The following is a 12983-nucleotide window of genomic DNA, read 5'->3' as shown; positions in this document are numbered from 1 at the left end:
CTCTGAGTGGCTGTTTAATAACTTTTCTTACACCGAATTCCCTGCCAGGCTCATTTGAAAGGGGTCTTGAATAAAATGACCAGCCAGTAGACACACAGCCGATGTCAGCTGCTCCTTGAGAGAGGTCAGTCCAAAATCCTTCGGCTGGCTACAGAGCAACGCGCCTAGCCTGGGAGTTTCCCACCCGTCGTTCGGAAAGCGTTTTATTTAATCCAAAGAGCACATTTTCCTAACATACAGAATCCAGCTGCATGTGGCCAAAGGGTTCCTGCGCCCTGGCAAATGCCTGTTAAATGGCTTCATTACCACTTTAATGGCCCCTTTAACAGCTTCAGTGATCGGCTACTGAGTCTCGGGAAGGTTTTTGACACTAACTTGTGTAAAGTTACTCAGGGATTGGGGGGGGGGTTGAAATTTTACACCTCCAGGAGGGGTTTGTGGCGCTGACAGCTGGGACGCATCTGTAACGCTCCAAGTTTGCTTGAAAGCAGAAAATTAGCAGCCCCAAAGCACTTCTGTACTGCTGTGTCTCTAAGGCCATCAGGCCCGGGGGAGGACAGCAAAGGAGAGGAAGAGAGCGTTTCTTTGGCAAACTAATACAATTGTCTTTTGTCCGTAACTTTTCTGGCCTGATCAGCGAGCAGGAAAACCTGACATTTACCCTCCTCCCCACTTCCATGTTACCTGACAATAGCATTGCTGCGCCGGGATGGCTTTCTAGCGGTGTGGGTTTTTTAAATAAAACATATATAAATAATCTAGCCAGAGGGCAGAACATTCCCCAGGACAATGAAGAAAACGGTTCCAATCACAGCTGTAAAACAAGGTGTGTGTGTGCGGGGGGGTCAGTCTGGTTCAAAGAGTAGCCCTGATCGCCAGAAACTCAAACGATTCAACTCCCGTGACTAGGGGCAGGCTGGAGCCTGTTTACTCCATAACCCGTTGGAGGAGGCTCAGATGCAGGAAACACGTTTAAGGGGTTCCCCCGTCTCCCCTCTTTATTCCCCACAACTGCGAACCCCCGACTTGGTGCTAGCTCCGGGGCTGTTACAGCCACCGCCCCCGAAGACGGGCGCGCAGGATCAAACGCAATAAACCCATCAGAGCGGCCAGAGGAGCGGCGCGCAGCAAGCTGTCCCCTGGGGCACGGCGGGGGTTTGCCCAGACGGCCCCCGTTGGGGCTGCGGAGCGATATGCTAATACAGACTAGCCTCCCTGGCCGGCCTCCCTTGACAACACATATATAAAGAGCCCCGCGCCCCGCAGAAAGGCCACTTGGTCCCGCATCCCTAATTACTTCGGCAACTGCCCGCGGGAACCGCCGCGCGACTGGCTGAGCCCGGCTGGTCGCAGCCAGCCCAGACCGGCCGCCCTCAGATGGAGGCGATGGACAATTGCCAGTTTTCTCCATCCGAGTTCTTCTACGACAGCTCCTGCATCCCTTCCCCCGAAGGGGAGCTCGGCGAGGAGCTGGAGCCCGGCCTGGCCTCCTTCGGGGCCCACCAACCCGCTGGCCCAGGCTCGGACGAAGAGGAGCACGTCCGAGCGCCCACAGGGCACCACCAAGCCGGCCACTGCCTCCTGTGGGCTTGCAAAGCCTGCAAGAGGAAGTCCACCACCACGGACCGGAGGAAGGCGGCCACCATGCGCGAGCGCAGGCGGCTGAAGAAGGTGAACCAGGCTTTCGACGCGCTGAAGAGGTGCACCTCGGCCAACCCCAGCCAGCGGCTGCCCAAAGTGGAGATCCTGAGAAACGCCATCAGGTACATCGAAAGCCTGCAGGAGCTGCTCAGGGCGCAGGTGGAGAACTATTACAGCCTGCCCGGGCAGAGCTGCTCGGCGCCCACCAGCCCCACTTCCAGCTGCTCCGACGGCACGGTAAGAGGGGCGCTCCGGCGCCTTTGGGTGCAAACCTGCCGACCTAGGCAGGGCAGGGCGCTGCCGTGGGATCTAGCGCGGCGGTGGATTAACCTCAGGGCAAAGGGGGCCCTTGCCCCGGGCCCCCCTCACTCCACTTTGCTGAAACCATCTGATGGAACAAAAGAAACGCGTCACATTGTCCGCTGCAAATTACCGCGGGGTTGTAGAACAGTCAGCCGGAGTGGATTTAAAGCATAAATAATGATATTGCATGAAAATGGCGGGGAGAGGGGCTTTGGGACCGTGATGTCCAAGGGCCCCACCTGGTTTTAATCTGCCCCTGGTCTAAAGGCAGAGGCGTGGCGGGGGAGGGGGTGCTCATGATCCGGGGAACCATTGATGTGCGATCAAGAACATGGGCCCTCTCCAGGGTGTAAATCTCATGATGTCCTACTTGCCGGCAGCCTCGCAGTGCCTTCCGGGGGTGGCAGTGGGGGCGGGGGGTTATATGAGCCAAGGGGGCCGCGCTGCTGCCCTGCGGGGCACGCAGGGGACGAGCAGACGAGCTTGTGGCTAGCATTCGCCATTCAGTGCCTGTCCAGCTGGCCCTGCTCCTTTCTGGTGGGCAGTCCAACTCCGATCCCACATGGAACATGGAGAGCCCAGACCAGGGGTGAAGCCCCGCCGCCGGCCTAACCAGTGTGCCTGGAAAAGCGAGGGGAGCCCACCCCGCCGAGCTGGAGTGCGCTCCAGCCGGGCCGGGAAAGTGCTCGCCCTGCCTGGCCGGGCCTCCCCCAGCCGCCAGCCCCTGCGCTGGGGGAACGCGCTGCTCATTGCTTTTGGCCACGCTGCCCCCGGCGCACAGCGGCTGGGCACCGAGCTGCTGCGAGGCCAGGCGCAGGGGGCGCGCTGCGGCGTGGCGGGGGCTTGGCCCCGGGCGCCCACAGGCTTTGCTTTGGACGCTCCTTCCTTGTGTGTTTCAGGCTGACTGCTCCAGCCCGCTCTGGGCCCGGCGGAGCAGCGCCTTTGACCGCGTATATTGCCCGGCCACACACAACGGTAAGACGGCGCCCGGCTCTGCGGCTGGGTGTGACATCAGCCCAGATCCAGCCTCGGGGGAGAGTGGGGTCGGTGCGGATCCAGAGGCAACACCTGCTGGAGTGTTCTCCTCCCACGTTCCCCCCCGGGGGCATTTACAGGCGGAGGCGGGGGGCTCCATGGGTGTCGGACTCCAACGGGCTGGGTGGGACTATGGGTATCAGCGGGGATTTAAATAACAGCTAATTAGTGGATTAAATCCTGTCTGTTAATGCACGGAAGTAGTAGTGAGCACTGAATAGTAGTGATTTAAACTCTTGTTAAAGCACGGAAATAGTAGTGAGGAGTGAACAGCAGTGAGTTAAAGCTCGTCTGTTAATTCAGGGAAGGTGGTAGTGAATAGAGAACAGTAGTGAGTTAAATCTTTGTTAATTTACGGAACTATTAGGGAGGAGTAATTAGTAGTGGATTAAATCCTGCTTGTTAATGCACAGAAGTAGTAGCGAATTGTGAACAGCAGCGAGTTAAATCCTGTTTGTTAATGCATGGAAGTAGTAGCGAAAAATGAACAGTAGTGAGTTAAATCCTTTTGTTCATGCACGGAAGTAGGAGTGAATAGTGAACAGGAGTGAGTTAAATTCTGTCTGTTAATGTATGGAAGTATTTATCTACTCCTTTCACCTTTCTGTGTCCCCCAGACAAAAGTCCTGCCCTGTCCAGCTTGGACTGTTTATCCAGTATTGTGGATCGCATCTCTTCCACCTCCGACCAAGCTTCCCTCTCTGCAACCACCAGCCTCGATTCCCAGCTGGGCACCCTGCGGACCCCCCATTCCAAGCTCATCTATCACGTATTATGAGCTCTGAGGCTTGGCACCAACTCCAGCCACTGCTTTAGATTGGAGGTGGGGGGAGAAATTCACCCTGCAAACAGCCATGCCTCTCCGCGAATGAACTCTGGGGCATGTGGAATCCAGACCTTTCAAAATATGTATATTCAGGAGACGCTTTTTAAATTGTATATTTGTGAAGGAGATTGCCCCGTTACCAGGAGATGTATTTAACTAAAGCATTCCTGAGACATTTTAGTACCTTTTTGGACTTTTGTTATATAGTTACCAGCTTTGTTATGTTTTCAGCCAGCACATATACAATGAGCTGTATACAGAAGCCTGTAAGAAGTAGTTTCCTGCAAAGCTTTTATAGCAAGACTTATGTTATATTTTCACAGAGGCTTTTCTTAACTTTCTTGATTAGAGGAGGTGCTTTTATTCCACCTGAAATGGCAAGGCAAGTAGGAGCTCACTCGCAAACAATGCTCAACATATTCATCTCATCAGACTCAAATGTATGCTATGCATAGATAATATTGTTATCCAATGCTGTATATTTTATTTCCATTCACAGGATGCTTTTCATTGTAAGCAGGTAAGTATTTGTGTTTTTGTTAGGTAGCAGGGGGGAGGTTCTCAAAATAAAGGCAACTAAAATTGTCAAAGGCTGGGAATACACAGTATTCTGAAAATCCTGCTATAAATAAAATGTGTTATTACAGAAGTATTTCCTTTTGCTGTTCTTGAAATCCATTTTCAAATATTAAGATCTCTTGTCACCTTTTTGTGATTTATACCTCTTCCATATGCTTACAAATTCTTTGAATTCCATGGGACAATAATGGCATTGCATATTGCACATTTCAGCTAGAGAAGTGGTTCTCAAAACTGTGGTTTGGGATCAGGGTTCCCTCTATTTTTTTTTCCATGGACAGAATCAATTTTATATGCACTGATATATGTGTGGATGTGCATCACCAATAGAAACACAGGCTGCCAGCTGTTGACACTCTGCTAATCAGCTGAGTGGCCCTTTAATCTGTCTGAGATGGCCATCCAAATGCTCAGCTTATAGGGAACCCTGGTCAGGATCCCAAAGCTGATGGTAATCTCATTTTAATGGGTTCAAGGCTAGTATAAATGTTGGCAGAATTGGGACCTAAAGCTACAGTGCAGCACTCCCTATATGTGTTATCCTTCCTTGTGTAAGTCAACCAAATCACTTCCATGGGACTACTCAATAAGCAAGGGTTTGCAAGATCAGGCCTTTATATCACACACCAATAGTAGAGATCTGTTCCTATTGAATTGGGCAGAATTGGGCCCCACTTCTATAGTCCTTGTTCTTGTTATTCTCTCCAATCTGTGGAAAAGGACTACCAGTGTAACAGAGTACAAATTGCTGGTTTATAAAAAAAGAATTGAAAACTATCACTTTTTTTCATAATCCCCAAGCTAGAGTTCACACGGTTCAAAAAGTACAATACGTTGCCCACATTTTCTTTGTTCCATCTCCTAGGAGAGAAGTGTATGCGTAATTTATAGATGACAAGAGTCACACAGCACTAGAAATAGCCAGACAACTTTTGCAAAATTATGATCTTTTAAAATTATGATCCTAGGTCACTTCAACTAACATATGCTGCGTTGAAAAGAATCCATCCATTAGTAATGCTCTATCTGTAATGCAAGAATCTCTTCCCAGCACCTTCCAGAAAAGAAAGATGGGTTCTTTCAATAGCAATCAAGAGTACCTAGCATGACAAATTAGCCTCTGGGTGTCAGACCTCATGAACAAAAGGTGTAAAAGTTTTGCTAGCATGGACTTACGGATATATTTGATATGTGATTACTAGCAATGGATGGCTTAGAGCATGAGTAATGGGATAGCAAGCCTTTCGTATCTAAGGGCTTGTCTATACCTAATGGAACATCGACACGCTGTGGTCGATCTTCCAGAGTTTGATTTTGCACATCTGGTGATGATGCAGCAAAATTGACCCCCTGCGCTCAGCCGTTGACCTCTGTTCTGCAAGCCATCACACTGAATAAGTATCAGAGGTGTAGCCTTGTTTGTCTGTATCTGCAAGAACAATGAGAAGTCCTGTGACACCTAATAGATTTTTTGGAGTATAAACTTTTGTGGGCATGCATCTGACAGAGTAGATCTTTGCCCACGAAAGCTTATGCTTCAAAAATGTTAGTATATAAGGTGCCACAGGCCTTCTCATTTTTTCATTGAGTGAGGGATGTCACTGAGAGACTAAAGAGGTTGGACTACACTAGGGAAGTAAGTTGATTCAGATATGTTGATTCTAGCTGCACAAATACCATAGCTAGAATTGCATATCTGAAATTGACTTATTTCCCTAGTATAGACTTACCCTAAGGGCTAGTCTCCACTGCAGTCTTTAGCTGCGTCTACACGTGCACGCTACTTCGAAGTAGCGGCACTAACTTCGAAATAGCGCCCGTCACGTCTACACGCGTCGGGCGCTATTTCGAAGTTGAAATCGACGTTAGGCGGCGAGACGTCGAAGTCGCTAACCCCATGAGGGGATGGGAATAGCGCCCTACTTCGACGTTCAACATCGAAGTAGGGACGTGTAGACGATCCGCGTCCCGCAACATCGAAATAGCGGGGTCCTCCATGGCGGCCATCAGCTGGGGGGTTGAGAGATACTCTCTCTCCAGCCCTTGCGGGGCTCTGTGGTCACCGTGGGCAGCAGCCCTTAGCCCAGGGCTTCTGGCTGCTGCTGCTGCAGCTGGGGGTCCGTGCTGCATATACAGGGTCTGCAACTAGTTGTTGGCTCTGTGTATCTTGCACTGTTTAATGAAAGTGTGTCTGGGAGGGGCCCTTTAAGGGAGCGACTTGCTGTTGAGTCCGCCCCGTGACCCTGTCTGCAGCTGTGCCTGGCTCCCTTATTTCGATGTGTGCTACTTTGGCGTGTAGACGTTCCCTCGCTGTGCCTATTTCGATGTTGGGCTGAGCAACGTCGAAGTTGAACATCGACGTTGCCAGCCCTGGAGGACGTGTAGACGTTATTCATCGAAATAGCCTATTTCGATGTCGCAACATCGAAATAAGCTATTTCGAAGTTGGGTGCACGTGTAGACGTAGCCTTTCTGTGTTATCTTCTGCAGCTTTGCTCAACTCTCCAAGCCCTAGGACTTTCATCCAGGAGAGTATGAAGCAGAACACACATTGACCAGTGACCCATCTCTACCTACTTTCCCATTTACGTTGTGGAGATAGCCAAGTAGGTACCATCTGACACTGAGCCAAGATAATCCTACATAGTCATTGCCACAGTTCCCTGAACTTGTATCTTCTTGCCCTTCTACCTACTCCTCACTTGTCTTCTGTGCACCACAAGCTACATGGCACTCAACTCATCTTTTTCCCCGCAGTTTAATTCAGTTTCTGCATAGCTCAATCCAGCTCTGACAAACATCACAAGGCCTACCACATTGCATTCTGCCAGCTAGATGGAGGAACATTCCCAGGTTCTAGTTAACTGCCAGTGTGAGTATTCCAAAGATCCTAATTTCCTTCACAAATCCAACATATCTGGGAGGCCATCCCAAAGAGGCAGGCAGAGCTGGGCACCCACCAGCCTGTTGTGTGATGCTGAAAATGTATCAAGTGCTTGATGCAGCTCAATGAAAAGCAAAGGAAGAGAGCCACAGGTTGGACACCATACAGACAAGCTATTATTTCTGGGATGAGCTGCGTCACCTGCCACCATCCTGAGCAGAGAAGTCACCATCTTGCACAACATCTTGAATGAAGGAGGCCTTATTCACAGAGGGAAGGAAGGGGGAAGAAGTGGAGAGGAGCCTGTTGGAACCCTGGTATGAAACTGGGTGCTGGAAGTTCATGGAGGCAAACAAGCCACAATGGCCATACTGAGGCAATTACCTCAGGACCTGTTTGGGGAAGTGTCTATGGAACATCCTGGGGAGGGAGTGGTAGAATCATAGAATACTAGAACTGGAAGGGACCTCAAGAGGTCATCAAGTCCAGTCACCTGCCCTCAGCGCAGGATAAACCACCGTCTATATCATCCTTGTTAGATATTTACCTAACCTGTTCTTAAGCACCTCCAATGATGGAGATTCTACAACCACCATAGGCAATTGATTCTGGGGCTTAAACACCCTGACAGTTGGGAATTTTTTTCCTAATGTCCAATCTAAACCTTCCTTGCTGCAATTTAAGCCCATTGGTTCTTGTCCTATTTTCAGACGCTAAGAAGAATAATTTTTCTCCATCCTCCTTGGAACACCTTTTTAGGTACTACTGGTAAGCTGCTATCCTCTCTCATGCTTCTCTTTTCCAAACTAAACAAACCCTATTCTTCTAATCTTGTCTCATGGGTCATATTTTCTAGACCTTTAGTCATTTTAGTTGCTCTTTTCTGGACCCTTTCCAAAGCCGGGGGACAGATCTGTGCCTGAAAAGTGCTGTCCATGATCTTAGTTAATGTGGTAAGAAATTATAATCTTAAAAAGGAGTAACAAAGAGGAAGCCGTGCTAGTCTATACACTATCAAAACAAAATGCAGTCAAGTAGCACTTTAAAGACTAGCAAAATGGTTTATTAGGTGAGCTTTCGTGGGACAGACCCACTTCTTCAGACCATAGCCAGACCAGACCAGACTCAATATTTAAGGCACAGAGAACCAAAAACAGTAAGCAAGGAGGACAAATCAGAAAAAGATAATCAAGGTGAGCAAATCAGAGAGTGGAGGGGTGGGGGGGAAGGTCAAGAATTAGATTGAGCCAAGTATGCAGACAAGCCCCTATAATGACTCAGAAAGTTCCCATCCCGATTTAAACCATGTGTTAATGTGCCGAATTTGAATATAAAAGCCAGCTCGGCTGTTTCCCTTTCCAGAACGGTGCGATAATTCCTTTTCAGTAACACACATACCTGTAGATCATTGACAGAATGCCCCATTCCATTAAAATGCTGACTGACTGGTTTGTGGATCTGGAGTGTTTTGATGTCTGTTTTGTGCCCATTGACCCTTTGTCTAAGGGAGTTAGAAGTCTGTCCAATATTGAGTCTGTTCTGGTCTGGCTATGGTCTGAAGAAGTGGGTCTGTCCCACGAAAGCTCACCTAATAAACCATTTTGCTAGTCTTTAAAGTGCTACTTGACTGCTTTTTCTTAAAAAGGAGGGATTTCTTGGTCATGACCAATACAATTATTGTTCTGAAAGATATTGCATATTGGTAGGGGTATTTAGCTTTGATTGATGGTGGAAGCAAGCTCGGGCTCTCCCATAACTCTCCTTTCCTGTGCCTCTCCCTCCCCTAGTCACATGGATGCCTGAAGGGAGGAAAATACACACATCATTAGTAGCACTTTCAGAGTATCATTGTAGTAAATGTTAGCAAAATATTTGCAGGACTTCAGGCCTGGCAAACATGTACAGGTATTTCTAACTGTATTGCTCTTAAGTAACCCAGCTGCACCAATGTGATTATCTGTATTTATACCTGACCTATCATAACATTGTCCTACAGGAGACAGCATTGATTATTATCAGAGGGGCAGGTGAGTTAGCCTGTGTCTTCAAAAACAAGTCCCGTGGCACCTTATAAACTAACAGATATTTTGGAGCGTAAGCTTTCGTGGGCAAAGACCCGCTTCGTCAGATTCATGACGCATGACAAAGTGGGTCTTTGCCCACAGAAGCTTATGCTCCAAAATATTTGATAGTCTATAAGGTGCCACAGGACTTTTTGTTGTTTTAGCATTGATTATGAATCCCAGGGCCACATGGTGTGACAGAGGTCCTTTTGTCCTCAGTGTATGGATCTCTTACTCTCCATTTGCAGCAACCTGGCCATTACACCCAGTGGGAGAAAGAAAGGGAGGGTGAAGCACACTGCTGATCGCAATTCTCTGCAGCCTACCACATATGCTGTTAAAATTCACCTCCATTTGCTTCCACTCCTGGAAAGCGATGTTTGCAAATGTTTTCAGTGTGAGGTGCTCCAGCCTGTCCATCAGATTCCTTGGCTGGGTGAACATGCTCTGGTAGCTCACTCAGCCACTCCACTCAGGGTATGCTGTTCTGTCACCAGCCACTCCAATAGCCCCTTGGCATAGATATTTGGGTTTCCTCCATTTGTCTGGCAAAGTGCTTCATTTGCCCAATCGCACACTGAGGGCAGGGCGAGGTCCTGCTGGGATTTGGTGGAAGTCAGCCCAGGCGGGTAGAAAGTGTGACAAACAATGATCAGTTGATGGCTGTTTTGCATCTTCTCTCAAGTGAGCTATTGTACTGAGCCTCATTCCTTTTGCAGTTGCATGCTCACCGTAAAAATCTGCCATCCCAAACAGCACTAGCCAGCTGTTTCAGCTAAGAGGCTAATGAGTGAATGTTCCTGGACTGACTTTATTTGACTATCCTGCTCAAGTTTGGTAGGACAGTGCAGGGACAGCTGCATCACTGACGTGGAGTTGGCAAGTACTCTGTGTGCAAAACTGCCACTGAACTCAAATGAATTTTCATTTATAGGACTGGGCCCCCACTGTGTGACTTTGGTGTAAGCCATTTCTCTTCCCTGGGCCTCAATTTGCCCTTCCTTGGGTGGGGATGATAACTCACAACTACTACCCAGGGAAGCTGTGAGTTTAAATAATTATGTGTAAAAATGCTCTCGGAGCCTTGGACAAAAGGTACTATAAAAGTACCAAGTGTTATTACACTGTAAGGTTGTAACGGACATACGGATCCTTAAACTTTTTTCAGTGCCAGGTAAATGTTTTCAACAACATGCACACTGTTCTTAGTACACATTTTAAATATAGGGTTAATGCACGATTACTTCTTCTGCATACATTTAGTGAAAAACTTTCAGAGAAACAGGAAAGCGAATGTTTTTATTTATAAGAACACTTTTCCATATGCCCGTTGTTACATTGCTATGCAAATTACTGATTTATTGAGTTCTAGTGTTCTATTGATCATCTAACATGATGATTAAACAATTAGATAAGATATGGATCTTGCTTTTTTAATTTGGCACTTCACTGACCTTGGCAAGTGACTTTCATTTAAGTATGCCGTGCAACACAGACAAATCACATGTTTGTAATATATACCGCCCTTTGGCCGGTAGGCATTTTAAAAGCGACAATAAAGGTCAACACCTTTGAGAACTCGCTCTTCACTTATTGAATGTGTAACAGTATACTGCTTGCTGTACATTTGTTAGTATCTTTAAGAGCACTAACATGCTAGATTACATCTGGAGGGACATTTTATGACATTTAGGAAGTCCAGACGCAGAATTTAGCTGGACTGTAAACAAAACTATTACGAAACTACAATTAATGAGTCCTTGGCTATCTGATGTAAAAACCAAGTATGCAGTGCTGTTGAAGTCATGTTGGTCCCAGGATATTAGAGAGACAAGGGGAGTGAGGTAATATCTATTATTGGACATTTTTCTGTTGGTGAGAAACAGAAGCTTTTAAGGTTAGAAAGAGCTCTGTGTAATCTCAAAAATTTATTTCTCTCACCAACAGAAGTTGGTCCAGTAAAAAGAAGAGCAACTCACTATATCTGAAGCCACCCTGTGGGATGGAAAGGGACAAGAACTACAATTAGTGGTCCCTTAGGAGTTTTATTCTAAAGGCCAAATTATGAACGTTCAAAGAAGTGGGGATTGAAGGCAAGGCATTGAACTCCATGTACAGTCATACTGACAGGGTCCCCATTATTTTACACCAGGATATTCCCACAGGTTTGGAGGGAGTTGCTCCTGTGAAAAGCAACACTCCCTGAGCACCAACCTTCTCTACTCCATGAGATTACCTCTTAATGGCTGCGAAACCCAAAGTGTCAAAGGCATACATACTGCAATGTCTTCACTTTACCCACTTGCCCTGTGGATGCCTTTTAATCTCAAACAAAGACAACAGGTAAGCATGTTTTGCTGTATTTTTGAAGTTTTCCTGACCTTCATCAATGTAATGAGGGGCACAATTCTGTCTCTGGGGTTTTAGGCTGGACCCTGCTTAAATAAGCTTTCTGCAACAAGTCACATTTAAACAAAGGTTTTTTTGTTTAGGAATAAAATCCATCTTTTTTTTTCTTTGTATTCTGAAGTGTTCAGAAAATTTAAGCAGCTGTGCATGTTGCTCAGTGAGTAACTTCTTTTTCTACTGGGCTGCTGATTCAAAGCCAATCAGAGTTCCCCAGTGAAAGTGAATTATCTGATTTTAGCTCAGTTCCTAGTCCAGAGCAGATCCAACACCAACCTCAGGAATTACAAAACTAACAGAACAGACACTCTCTGATTTGTGACATGACTGGTAAATATGACACCAGAGAACACAAGTTCTACACTGTGATGAATCAACACTTGTAGCTACTGTTCTTTAGGAGACAGTCCTTATGAGTGGATCATTTGCCTTCACTGGCTCAATGAGAGTACTGGAATTACTGTTTAAAAAAATTATACTTCCTGGAACTATCTTTCCACTGACAGAAGAGTTGCGAAGCAGGTCGTATGCCTTAAATCTAAGATATACTGCATCTTTTAGGGGCTCTAGTTCTGGGAATTAGTGTCTATGTGGTGCACAAGGGTGTGTGTGTTTAGTACAGTAAGTGTCACTTTCTTTAGTTAAGGCTGGAAAATAATTTTCATCGGCATGTTTTCAATCACTCATAACCTGCTTATACTTTGACAATTTGAGTTAAGATTTTCTATGCTTGGCTGAAAGCAAGAAGGAAAAACTGTTTAGATTTTTTAGGAATTATGTGTATGAAAAAACACATTTTTCACCTTGAAAAATCACTCTCATCCTCCTTCTTTGTCCCTCACCAACAAGGGTAAAAGCTTAAATGTGGCCAAACTTTGAAATGTGAAACCTGCTATGTCATTACTTTCTAGTGAATAGCATGTGGTTTGCTATGTTACAAAGAAGTTGGCTATTGTACAGCAAAGTTATGCATATTAGAAAATATTCATGTGAGCCAAAGAAAGTTTTTGCTAGCAATGACAACTTTTGATGCAAACATTCTGACTTTAAGCTGTCATAATTTTAGAAGGAATGGACTGTTTTTTCCTCAAAGAAAGATTAATGTTTGGTCTCAATGGCTACGTCTACACAGTGATTTTTTTCAAAATAGTTTATGGAATTTGCATAGCACAAATTGCGTAAATTATTTAGAAATGCCTTATTCTGAATTTGGTGCCATACAAATGGCACTGAAGTTTGGAATAAG

General features: G+C 46.5%; 1 protein-coding gene across 1 annotated transcript; it reads left to right on the top strand.

Moving 5' to 3' along the window:
* Window positions 1-868: 868 nt before the first annotated feature.
* Window positions 869-4442, top strand: MYF5 (myogenic factor 5). The gene is made up of 3 exons (XM_074984009.1): window positions 869-1878; window positions 2844-2919; window positions 3597-4442. The coding sequence occupies exons 1-3, from the start codon at window positions 1378-1380 to the stop codon at window positions 3755-3757; spliced, it is 738 nt and encodes a 245-aa protein (XP_074840110.1). The 5' UTR covers window positions 869-1377; the 3' UTR covers window positions 3758-4442.
* Window positions 4443-12983: the final 8541 nt, after the last annotated feature.

Source organism: Carettochelys insculpta, chromosome 1 (assembly GCF_033958435.1).
Source record: "Carettochelys insculpta isolate YL-2023 chromosome 1, ASM3395843v1, whole genome shotgun sequence".
Lineage (NCBI taxonomy): Eukaryota > Metazoa > Chordata > Testudines > Carettochelyidae > Carettochelys > Carettochelys insculpta.
This window is presented reverse-complemented; position numbering and strand designations above follow the sequence as displayed.